The 13,006-nt window shown below is 46.2% G+C and overlaps 2 protein-coding genes across 2 annotated transcripts; both read left to right on the top strand.

Annotated features, from left to right (window-relative positions):
- Positions 1 to 232: 232 nt before the first annotated feature.
- Positions 233 to 752, top strand: Lelp1 (late cornified envelope like proline rich 1). Its single transcript, XM_005367268.3, has 2 exons — positions 233 to 463; positions 636 to 752. Exons 1-2 carry the CDS (start codon positions 233 to 235, stop codon positions 750 to 752), a joined length of 348 nt encoding a protein of 115 aa, XP_005367325.2.
- An 11,028-nt stretch (positions 753 to 11,780) lies between these two features.
- Positions 11,781 to 12,723, top strand: Prr9 (proline rich 9). The gene is made up of 2 exons (XM_013353768.1): positions 11,781 to 11,865; positions 12,363 to 12,723. Exon 2 carries the CDS (start codon positions 12,382 to 12,384, stop codon positions 12,721 to 12,723), a length of 342 nt encoding a protein of 113 aa, XP_013209222.1. The 5' UTR covers positions 11,781 to 11,865; positions 12,363 to 12,381.
- The last annotated feature ends 283 nt before the right edge of the window (positions 12,724 to 13,006 follow it).

Genomic DNA, 13,006 nt, shown 5'->3' with positions numbered 1-13,006 from the left:
TTGTTGTGACATTCCAGGACCCTGAGAGCACCTGCTTGGAGTCTAGCATGGAGGCAGGGAGAGAGGAAATCTGAGTGAGGGCAGACACATAAACACACCCCAAGTCCACAGGAAAGAACGGCTCGCGTAGATGTTCTAGAGGCCGGGCACATGAAAACAGCATGGGCCAGCAGGAAGAAGCCCTCACTGACACTCTCTCATTTCTTCTCAGGCCTACATATCCAAGAACAAAATGTCGAGTGATGATAAGAACAAGTCCAGTGACCCCAAGAATGAGCCCAAGTACTGTGACCCCAGATGTGAACAAAAGTGTGAGGCCAAATGCCAGCCCAGCTGTCTAAGGAAGCTGCTGCAGCGCTACTCTGACAAGTGTTCACTGAAGTGCCCACCACCACCGAAGTGCCCCCCTTGTCCCCCGTGTCCGCCATGCCCCCTGCAATGTCCACCACCATGCCCCACCATGGTGTGTGTTGAAACCTGTCCTCCCAGGTGCCCCTGCTCATGCCCACCCCCAGAGTGAGGCACCATGGGCAACACTAACCCCAGTGTCACCGGCCTCCATTACCACCTACAACCTTGTGGGGCTAGAAGCAAAACCATGAACTGACAGTAAACACGTTCCTCTGCTGCGCAAGACTTCCGTCTCGGAGGACTCGCTTTGTTCTCTGGTGGTGGTCACACAGCACTGTACCAAGAAGCAATCCTTGGCCGTGAGAGCTCCAGGGGCCCCACAGCCTCTGCCTGTTGCTTAGAGCTGCCAAGCCCCGCTGGAGCAAAGTCTGAGTGATTCTTAAGTGTGATTGTGCCTGGTAAAGTATGTAATCCCAGGAAACAGGACACGTGAAGAGTGTGTGTGTGTGTGTGTGTGTGTGTGTGTGTGTGTGTGTGTGTGTGTGTGATGTGTGTGTAAGAGAGAGAGAGAGAGACAGAGACAGACAGAGAGAGTGAGAGACAGAGAGAAAGATTGGTCAGAGATCTAGAAATGTTCAAGAACCGACATCCCACCGACCTGCCTTTAGTCCTGCTGCATGACTCTCAGGCCAAGGGCTCGGAGAGCCTGCCTGGGTTTAAACTCTATCTCAACCCCCTAATGGCACTGTGACTTTCCATCTGACACTTAACTTACTCATGCCTCAGTTTCCTCCACTGTGCCATAGGGAGGGCAGTCCTATTGCAGTCAAGGGAAGTGTCCTGGAGCACAGCAGATGGTGGGTGAAGAGGCAGCAAGTACAAGGTCCACCTGGCTCCCCTGCTGCACAGTCTGCTCCGTGTAGAGACTAATTCTGCTGAGCACAGCACTCAAGTTCCCAAGTGCCCCTGTAGACTTAGAAATAGATGTTTTTACTGTTTTTATTGAGCTACATAATTTTCTCTGCTCCTCTCTTTTTCTCTCCCCTCCCCTTCTATCTTCTCCCATGATTCCCACACTCCCAATTTACTTAGGAGATCTTGTCTTTTTCTACTTCACATGTAGATTAGATCCATGTATGTCTCTCTTAGGGTCCTCATTGTTGTCTAGGTTCTCTGGGATTGTGAATTGTAGGCTGGTTTTTTGGCTTAATGTCCAAAAGCCACTTATGAGTAAGTACATATTTGTCTGAGTCTAGGTTTCCTCACTCAGTATGATGTTTTCTAGATCCATCCATTTGCCCAAAAATTTCAAGATGTCATTATTTTTTTTCGCTGTGTAGTACTCCATTGTGTAAATGTACCACGTTTTCCTTATCCATTCTTCAGTTGAGGGGCATTTACATTGTTTCCAGATTCTGGCTATGACAAATAGTGCTACTATGAACACAGTTGAGCACATGTTCTTGTGGCACGATTGAGCATCCTTTGGATATGTACCCAAAAGTGGTATTGCTAGGTCTTGAGGGAGGTTGTTTACTAATTTTCTAAGAAATCGCCACACTAACATCCAAAGGGGCTGTACCAGCTTGCATTCCCACCAGCAACGCAGGAGTGTTCCCTTTGTCCCACAACCCCTCCAGCATAAGTTGTCATCAGTGTTTTTGATCTTGGCCATTCTTACACCTGTAGGTGTAAGATAGAATCTCAGAGTTGTTTTGATTTGCATTTCTCTGATGATTAAGGATGTTGATCACTTCCTTAAGTGTCTTTCAGCCATTTTAGATTCCTCTGTTGAGAGTTCTCTGTTTAGGTCTATACTTCATTTTTTATTGGATTATTTATTCTTTTGATGACCAATTCTGATTTCTTTGTAGAAATAGACATTATTAAAATAAGAATGGCTTGCATGTTATATCATTTACCTCACTTTGATATTAAAATTCAATAATATGTCACTACTTCAAGAACCCCAATGAAGAACACTTGGGACCTTTGTTTTTGCAAATTTATGTGAATCTATAAGATTTCAAAACTAAAACTTGGGCTGGAGAGATGGCTCAGTGGTTAAGAGCATTGCCTGCTCTTCCAAAGGTCCTGAGTTCAATTCCCAGCAACCACATGGTGGCTCACAACCATCTGTAAAGAGGTCTGGCGCCCTCTTCTGGCCTTCAGGCACATACACAGACAGAACATTGTATACATAATAAATAAATAAATAAATATTTTTAAAAAAACTAAAACTTAAGTACAAAAAACAGGTATGCGTGTGGGAGAGCAGCAGTCAGGGAAGGCGCGCACATCTGGTATTTAGTGAAGATTTTACAAGCAGTTAGCGAGCCCAGAACAAACTGAACGAACAAGAAGGGCTGGACAGGCTCGTGTTGCTGAGATGGGGACTGCAGTGGGATACAGTAGGCTTAGAGAACCCTAACAACCAAGAGCCTCAGAGCCCACGTGCGTGGACTCGGCCTTCAGCCTTCCTCCCCTGCAGGGCTCCCATTCTCTCACCTGAAGGGCACAGATCTAGTTCGGGAATGGTCAGACAGGAGGGTGCTCCTCTTATCTCCAGGCAAAGGTCAGGAACTTACTCCTGCAGCCAGGCAGCTGGCAGCCTCATCACACAGGTCAAATCACCTGTGCATTAGAGTAGCCCACAATGTTTCGATGGAAACCTGGTTTGGAATTCTCTGCAGTAGCAGGAAGCCATCACGAAATGCCTCTTCATGGACTCAGAGCATGCCAATACCTCCCCGTCCTTCCATGGTGTTGAAAAGATGATTCAGAACAGTCAAAGGCAAATACAGATACTTGAAAAAAAAATCCTGAAAAAGGGCACCGGGGACACTTCTGATTGAATTATAGACACACTTAGAAGACAAAGCTAGACACGGACTTCGGGGCACTGGTCTCCCAGGTTCCAGATGTGACAACTAGTAGTTACTCTCTCTGACATGAAGCCTGAGTCTCAGGGCCTCCTGGGAAGGCCTGTCCCCAAAGTTTCTATGCTCCACACCTTTGAAGAAAGGTGTCTGCTGAATCTCAGAAACTTCTGGCAACCCCTGGTAGGTTACAGGGACAACTGTGGTCAAGTATTAACAGGACGAAAACATCTGACCTCAGAGGCAATCAAAACAATGGGAGGGGAAGACTAAGGACAGAATGACCCTGCACCGAAATTCTCACTGAAATACTAAATCCCTGGGGCCTAGTGTTAAGAATGTGTCATTAACCTAGTCCTACAGTGGGAAGCCTTGCCCAGCCTTGATGCAAAGGGAAGGGCTTGGTCCTGCCTCAACTTGATATGCCAAACTTCGTTGACTCCCATGGGAGCCTTACCCCTTCTGAATGGAGACAGAGGAGGGGTGGAAGGGGGGAGGGAGAAGGGAGGTGGGAGCAGGGAACAGGGGAGAGGAAGGAGGGGAAACTGTGGTTGGTATAAAAAATAAATAAATAGAATGTGTCATTATTGGTCACCCTTCTAGAAAACAATTCCGCAAACATGGCACTATATGTCAAAAGCATGAAATGCCTCAACAGTCCCTGTGGATTCAATTTGGAGAAACCAAAGAAAAGTAACTGTGGCAGTGGGGTAGAAGCTAAGGAAATAAAACAATTACCACAGTGTAACTTAGGGGAAAAAACTGTAAATATCTAAGGAGATTTGATTAAATTTACACTTGTTACTTGTTGGAGCACTGCTCAGCCCCTGAATCCATATGGAAGAAGGGTAGAGCTACAGATCAGGGGCAGAATACTTCAGCATGCCCAAAACCCTGCATCTGCTGGCCAACATGAAAAATATTAAGAGGGAATAGTAAGGCCTCAGCTTCCATGAAGCAAGCAGTTTCAACTCAAAGCAGCTATGAATAACAATAGAAAAATGAGTTGTCCTTGCTGTTTCAGTATAGTGAGGACATAAATAATATATCTTTATTGCTTTCTGAATTTTCACTAACATGCATTTATTTGTTGTGTAATAAAAATAATAATCAGCTCTTCAAGGGCTGCTGGAGTGTCTGATAGGCCTTGGATGGGAGCACCCACATTACAGAGGGAAGGTTCACCTTGAGAACACAGCCTTCCAAGAGGCACCACTGGAGAACAGGCCGGGAGCTGTAGCCTCAGTTTCTAGAAGCGCACATACAGTCTAGGAGGAAGGCCAGATCTGAGAACAAGAGAACGTTCACTGCCAGCTTAGTCCGTGCATCTTCCATGTAAATGAAACTGAAGATAGACATCTTAATGGTTACCTTTCCAACCCAGAGCTAGATCAAAGGCTGCTCTTGGGAAGAAGACCAGAATGTGATGAGGAGGCCGGAGCTCCCCGGAGTGCTGCAATTACTCCCAGCTCCCATGGCAGCCACTGAGACTCGGCCTTAAATGGTAGAGAGCTGTACAAATAGACAACACTGGAACAGAGAGGTCACCCGTCTGCAGTGCCAGAGAGAGAGATGACCTACAGACGATGAGGTGAGCAGGGCCAAGTACCCTTCCTTCCTCGCAAAACAGTCCTGGGGTCCATTCAGAGAGTCCCAAAGCAGACGCCACTACAGAGCCCTAGCATGGGCTAGCTTTGAAAGTCCAGGCCAACTAGGATGCCCATGGCTCTCCAGGAAAGGTGCAGGCTGCCTGTCGCCTGATATACAAGCTAGGGCAATGGAGGCAAGCAGAGAGGAGGAGAGGATGAAAATACCTACTAAGACCACGCCACTAGGGTCTTTACCTCTGTTCCATCCCCAGCTGGGCTGGTGGAGGACCCAGAGGAGGCTTTCACATCACTATCTGAGCTGGAAGTGGCATTTCCAGGTGAGGAACCACTTGACCCAAACTCCTGAGCATTAGCTGGGTTGTCAGGCGATTTCTAACCCCAGTTTAGGGCCCAATGAGGCAGGAGCTCAAAGTGGAAAAGATGGGAGACCAACAGCAAAGCTAAGCAGTCTGAGGACATCCTTCCTCCCTGTGTCTGTCAGTGGCTCTTGTCCTGGGGCTCCTGTCCCCTAGAAGGGGAAGGCACACACATTTGAACATTTTCTCACATTTGTTACAAACCACAGGTTGCTATACACACTTGATGTCTTCTTGAAACTCCTGAAGTCTCTCCAGTAAAACAGTCTGACTTTCCATGTCCATTTCTCCTGGGGTGAACTTACCACCTGACCTTGAGCAAGGCCCAGATGACTTACCCCTCACTTCCATCATCTGAAGGTCACAGCTGATAGGGCTAAAACAAGGAAGTGGAGTCGGGTGTTCTCATTTGTCCCTCCAGCCTGAAGGGCCTGTGAGCCCCACCTTTCGCCTGTCTGATTCAGACTCCTATGTGGGTGACATGAAGAGAAGGCAAGAAAAAAGCTCTCTCCACAAGGAATTTACAAGCTCAGTAAAGTCCAGAGGCACCTGCCAGGCAGCCAACAGGACGAGCCACATTCTACCCTTCTCGTTGTTATCAGACCCATCGCCCTGTAATATGCGGGTGAGCGAATCAAAGGAGTCTGGGGACTTTTATGATCTCCACAAAGGAGATTGTTATTTGATGGGAATGGAGGAAAAACAATCTTCTACATTACGTGGGTCTCTCTGTCTAATTACACCCTGGCTCCCGATAATAACAGGCCCGCGAGTCTAGATTCTCAGATACCCTTCCGATCGGATCAGCACGAGTCTAAGTAAGAGGACTGGACATAGGGAAATTAGTCACCTTAAGATTTGGGGTGGGACAATCTCCCCAAAGATATCCAAGCTTCGTTGCTAACTAACTGGGCCACTGAGGTGGGTTTTTTTTGACTCAGTCTCCCCAAATCACCAAGAAAATGACAGGTCATCTAAAGTCACTCAGCCATCTTCCCAGTCCGTGTTACAAGCAGAGAACAGAAAACTGAGTCTTCTAAGCAAGGAGAAGGGGCCCACATGCATGTCACCAATACTTAGAAAGACACAGAATACCCAGGTTCACATTTACAGTATCACAAAAGGTGAAAGCTGGAACAGACCCAAGAGCCCACTTTCCTTGGTGTTTTGTTGTTGTTGTTGTTGTTGTTGTTGTTGTTGTTGCTGCTGTTGGGTTTTTTATTTGTTTTGTTTGTTTGTTGAGACAGGGTTTCTCTGTAGCTTTGGAGCTTGTCCTAGAACTCACTTTGTAGACCAGGCTGGCTTCAAAACTCACAGAAATCCACCTGCCTCTACCTCTTGAGCACTGGGATTAAAGGGGTGTGCCACAACCACCCGGCTAGAGCTCACTTTCCTAATGATTGTTGGAGACGAGAGAGTGTCAAGTGACCACTCAGGCCCTGTGAGGAGCAGAGACCTAAGCCCTTGTGAGGTGAATTGTCTACACATCACAGTGAATAGAAAAGCCAAAGGGCAAATGTTGTAGAGTCAGAGCAAAGAACATAGAACCAAGAAATGGAAAATCAAGAAAAGACTCGTGAAAAAAGCGAGTGTTGAGCCAACACCAATACAAGCCTTCATAGGTAGTATGAGGGTACCAAGTGTTACTGTACACTCTGAATTATTCTCATGGGGACTTGAGAAAGAGTATCTTTACTTTCTCATGAAAAGGGATTATTGAATATCTAAGAGGTTGCTACTAATCCAATACCACACATGTTCTATGTGGTAGAGTCAGTCCTGAACCCTGAGTTTAGATGTTCCATGAATCTTGAAGCCTCCTCTACCTAAAGGAGGTCTGGATTGAGTGTGTTGATACGATAGATAAAGACGTCTTCTAAACAAAGGATCTAGAAGGAGATTCCATTACTTCATCTGAATCCTTGCTCCCTCAAAGTCCCCAAGGGCTTGAGATGGTGAGAAGCATCAGCTTCTTAGCATTTCTGCCACAAGTTACTTTAGTAGAACAAAATGTCAAAATGCATTGGGGCTCTCAAAGTCAGACATCTATGGGGATGACTTAGTTACTTTTCTCCTGATGTGATAAAACATCATGACCAAAACAAACTTGGAAAGAGTTTATTTCAGTTCATGCTCCCAGATAACAGTCCGCCACTGTGGGAAGCTGAGGCAGCAGCTCTAGTCAGGGACCTGGAAGCAGGAAGAATGCAGAGACCATGGAGAAACCACTGCTTACTGACTGGCTCCTCATGGCTTGTTCAGCTTGCTTCCTTATACAACTTAGGACCACCTGCCGGGGAGTGGCACTGCCCCTCTGTATAGGTGGGCCCACCCACCCACGTCAGTCAATAACCAAGAAACTACCTGACCTGCAATCCCGATAGGCCAATCGTATTGGACCCACCCACGTCAGTCAGTAACCAAGAAACTACCTGACCTGCAATCCCGATAGGCCAATCGTATGGGGGCATTTTCTCAATTGATAATGCTCTTCCCAGAGGACGCTAGCTTATGTCAAGTTGACCAAAAAAATGGCAGGTGGTCTCAGTGAACCAAAATCAGTGACAACCAGGCTACACTGCTTTATGGAACCTCCTGGAGAGCATTGTTTTGGCATTTCCAGCTTCCACAGCCGCTGCCATTTCTGCATGTTCTCCCATCGTCTTTGCCCACAGTGGCCAGTGTAGTCTTCCACAGTAAATAACAATGCTTCTTCCCCCTCCGCCCTTCCAAGGATCCTCAAGTTTATATTACACCCTTCCCTTGGATAGCCCAAACTATCTCTCTGTTCAAAAGTAAACTGATCAGGAATTAAGTTTCTGTCTCCTATCTTAATTCTCTTTTGCCACACAACCAAACACAGTTACAAATTCTACTGACTAAGTAGGACATCTTTGGCAAGTCATTATCTGTCCTCCTCGGGACTTGGCTTCTGTTTCAAGAATGGTTATGAATTAATGCAATGACAGGTGGGACGGTCTTATGGATAAGCTGAACTCGGGGATCTATCCAGATTGGCTCTCCACTACCGTGAGAATTTGACTTCGCTTCGCTTCTGCGTTTTTCTTCTTACAGCTGTTCAGTTTCCCGGAGCTTATCCAAAAATCACAGAAATGCATGGAGCATGCATCACGTTTTAGGAAACTTCTAGAAATCTCCAGCAGATCCTCTCCCCTCATCTCTCATCTATGCCTAAGAGGGCTTCAGATCCTCTTTTCATCCTGCTGGCTCTCTGTGCTTCAGAAACCTTCTAACTAGGACTCTGTCCTCAAAACTACATGAAAATGCCCCTCCTCTATTCTCTGCCTCCAGAGATTAGGCATAACAGCTGACCTCTGTCCATCTCCATCAGTGTGAGGCCCTGAAAGAGCAGGACTGTTCCTAGCAGACAGAATAAGTTAATAAACTCAGCAGTCATTAATTCCTTACTTCCTACAATACAGTAGCGTTTCTTTGCCTCTTAGACACCATTTCACAGAAAAGATAAAAGAGATAAAGGGGGAAGAAAAGAAACAATGAGGATTTAAACTGAAAGGGGATGGAATGGGAATGAGCAGACCCTTCCCATTCTGCAGCTAATCCTCCAAAGGCTTTGTCTTTTCAGATACATTCATTAGTATTCCAAATACCCCTCCTCCCCCTTCCCTGCCTCCTACCACAATGCCAGGGCTGTGCTACAGTTACACCAGTCCTTTAGGCACGACCATAAAACCAAAGATTCCACCTGTGTTCCGTCACTTCTTCCAAACATATGACGTATGATGGGACTGGAGAGCTGGCTCTGTTGGGAGAATCCTTGCCATGCAAGCAAGGGAACCTAAGTTTGAATTCAACATTCACAGAAAAAGTCAAGTATGGCTGTGAGAGCCTGTACCTCCATCATAGGGGAGCAGAGACAAGTGGGTCCTGGGAACTCAGGAGTGAAGTATGACTGAGAGCCTGTACCTCCATCACAGGGGAGCAGAGACAAGTGGGTCCTGGGAACTCAGGAGTCAGCCACCCTGCCTGAAATGGGAAACTTCAGTCAGAAATTTTGTCTCAAGAAAAGAAGGCTGAGAAAAATAGCAGACACCATGCACCCTCCTCTGGCTTCCACATGACTGCACACTCATGTTCATGCATGCCGCACCACACACTCAATAAAATACACATGCCTGCACACTCATGTTCATGCATGCCGCACCACACACTCAATAAAATACACGACTGCACACTCATGTGCATGCATGCCGCACCACACACTCAATAAAATACACATGACTGCACACTCATGTGCATGCACACTGCACCACACACTCAACAAAAGAAAAACTTTCCATGTATATGAAGTATCCCAATTGACCATGGATCAAGTATCCCAGCTCTATATTGACATTTAGAGACATTCCTTATTTCTTCTGATTACATCTCAGGAAATAAACTGCATCACTTCTTCAAGACCTTAACCCCAAAGTCAGGGGAGTATTGTCATTTTTTTTAACTATTTTTATCTTATGTGTATGTGTGTTTGCCTGAATGTGTACACGAGTACTACATGTGTGCAGTGCCTGCAGAGGCAAGAAGGCGGCACAGGATCCCCTGGAACTGGACCTATGGCACGGTTATAAGCTGTCATCTGGATGCTTTGAACAGAACCTAGTCTCCTGCAAGAGCGGCTGGTGCTCTAACCACTGACCCACATCTCCAGCACCAGAGGATTATCATGTTGAAAGTTACTGAAATTTAGTCAACGTTAACAAATAAAATAAATTCAACACTCAGGGACTCTAGAGCAGCAGTTCTCAACCTGCGGGTCACCACTCCTTGGAGGTTTAACAACACTTTCATATGGGCCACCCGAGACCATTGGAAAGCACAGATAATTTACATCACAATTCATAACAGTATAAGATTACAATTATGAAGTAGTAACAATATTAATTTTATGGTTAGGGTCACACAATATGAGGAACTGCATTAGAGGGTCTCAGCATTAGGAAGATTAAGAACACTGCTCTAGACTTCTATTATGAATACTATTTCCCCCTAAATATTAATATTTAACTGAATAAATTACTGTCTTTTGTTTTCTATTAGAAGTCATCGCCTTATTTGGCTCTACAGTTCACAGTCTTCATGGAGCCTGTTGTAAGTTCAGGTAATCCTGAGAGCTCTCTCTCTCTCTCTGCTCCCCCTCCCTCCCTCTCTCTCTCTTCTCTCCCTCCCCTGCCACCCCCCCCCGTTTTCTCTCTCTGTTCCATCTCTGTTCTGCCTCTGCCTTGCCTTGTGCATTCCACTGGTTTCTCTTTAAAGCTGATTGCTACTTTCTTTATATCTTTAAGGATCCTATGTAGTCTGTCTTGTGTACTGTACATGAATTTTCAGAAGAATTATTTAAACAGAAGAGAAAGAAAAATTCTATGGTAGACCAAGGTTTGTGAGAAGATCTTTGTCTGTCCACCTCTGTCTTGTACACCTGTCCCTTCATTCCCTCACTCATGCCTGCCCCATAAATAATCTTATCTTTCAGTTATATAATACATGTGATCTTGTCAGATGTCGGAACTTACAGCCCAGAATAAGGGAACAGAAACACTAAATGTCATATATATACATATATAATATATACACATAAATACTATTGGAGTTTATAAAGAAGTGAATTTCTTTCTGGTTTGCAGGGAAGACTCCTGAAACACAGTGGGCGTGAGTGGAGCTTGAAGACTGATGGATTTCAACAGCTTCGGTGCAGGATTCATCATGTAACAGGGACAAGACATAGAGGAGATGGGTACATTGCTTTGAACTTTGATTCCGCCCCAAACTCAGTTTCCATTGGCCTCAGTGTGACAAGTGTTTCAGGAGGTGAGGAGAGAGGTGTTCCAACCTGTTTCCTTGGTCACTCGGAAAAGCTCTACTTTTCAAAGGGCACCAGAACCCAAAATTCGGAAACTGAGGGTGGCCTCTTCTCTTCTCCCCTCACCACACCACCTGACACAAGAGCATGAAAACACTCTGATTTCCCTCAGGACTTTATGCAGGAAAAACTTTCATTTCTGCCCAGGACACTGTGGCGTCTAAGCCATCTTCTTTGGGTCTGATTTCCATGCCTGCCTCCAGGCCAAGACCACTACCTTCACTGTCTAGAGCCAAGCCTTGAGCTAGTCTAGACAAAATAAATGGAGGGGTTTTCTGCATTTATTATAATGCAGGAACATCCAGTGGAAATGTCTGAAATAAACCGTACCAGTCCTTAACTCAGACAGACCCCAGGCCTTAGGCGTAGATTCTTCCTACTGGCAAAGAGAGATGAGCAAGGTTGATCGTATCTCTCACTGCATCCTGAACCAGTGTGAGTAGACAGGGCATCTCGGCCCTGCTAACAGACAGATAACATTTTATGGACATTCCTTTCCTGCTGCCTGTAATGAAAGCTCTGAATGGAGCCCCTCCCTGCTGAGGTCTGCTGAGAACCCAGAGGCCAAAATGCAGGCTGATTAACAGGCATCACAAGCAGTGACTCAAACGGTTCGTGATTTCAGATGAAGCTTGTTATGGTGACTCCACAATTAGGACTTTAGCCCACGTGGCCCACCAGCCCTTCAGGAGGCCGTACCAAGCACGGTATAAAAGTCCCCACCTTCCCAGATTCCACAATCCACACCTTCGTTGAATCTTGTTGAAGATCAGGTAAGCATGTCTCTCTCCCTCTCCCTCTCCCTCTCCCTCTCCTTCTCCCTCTCCCTCTTCTTCTCCCTCCCTCCCCATCTCTCTCCCCCATGTTCCATCTCTTGGAGGCCACTGTTCTGTTCCTATCTTAGACTATACTTTCTACATTTATTTTAGACATCTTACCTTTTATATGACCACTTTAACTATCTCATGTATTCTGTTTAGTGTATTGTAGATGACTTTTTAGATTATTAGTTCAATTCTGTGGTCGGACAGGAGTTTTCAGCTTGTGTCTATCCAGACAAAAGCCTGGATAAATTTTCATCTTGGAAACAAGTGTCAGAGGGAGCTGGGCTAGGGATATAAAGGACATGGATAAAAGTCAGTCTGAGAGTTAATTATCTGCTCCTCAATCCCTCTCTCAGTCCTCACCCACCACGCCTTTCTTAAGTTCCCAGCTTGGTGCTTTCGGGGTAAAACAGCTTAAATCCTCTGTTGTTGTTTTTTTTTTTCAGGCTCTTCAAATCACCCAAGATGTCTTTCAGTGACCAACAGTGCAAGCAACCATGTGTGCCACCTCCATGTCTTCAAAAGAGCCAAGAAAAGTGCCAGGCACAAGCTGAGGAAGTGTGTGTTCAGGACCCCAGCCAAGACAAATGTTCACTCCAAGCTCAGGAGGTCTGTGATCCTCAGTGTCAGGAGATAAGCCAAGGAAACTGCCCACAGCAAGGCCAAGATCCATGCCTACCTCCAAGCCAAGATCAGTGCCTGCCTCAGCGTGCGGAGTCATGCCAGGAGCTAGCCCAAACCAAATGTGTGGAGGAGTTCCCGCAGAAGGCCCAGGAGCAGGCTTCATCCCAGGGCAAGGGAAAGTAGCTGGTCAGACGCCACCAGGAGTCAAGAAGATGACCAGCAGAAGAAAACCCAAGCCCAGTCCCCGCTCTGGTGACCTTCTCCTGTGGGTATCTCCATATAATACCCCTTCTTGTCGCCTGACTTCCTCAGTATTTCAGGACTCGGTCTGTACCTCTGAAGATAGCTCTCTGATTCTTATCAACCTCTGTGAATGAGCCCTCCTCTCTGCAGCCGGTGGATGATCTCTAGTCCAGGAGTGGTGGGGCTGTCCAGGGAGACCACCAAAGCCTAACACAGCTCTCTT

Source organism: Microtus ochrogaster, unplaced genomic scaffold (genome assembly GCF_000317375.1).
Source record: "Microtus ochrogaster isolate Prairie Vole_2 unplaced genomic scaffold, MicOch1.0 UNK16, whole genome shotgun sequence".
NCBI classification, from domain to species: Eukaryota; Metazoa; Chordata; class Mammalia; order Rodentia; family Cricetidae; genus Microtus; species Microtus ochrogaster.
The sequence above is the reverse complement of the archived record's forward strand: the minus strand, read 5'-3'. Positions and strand labels throughout refer to the sequence as shown.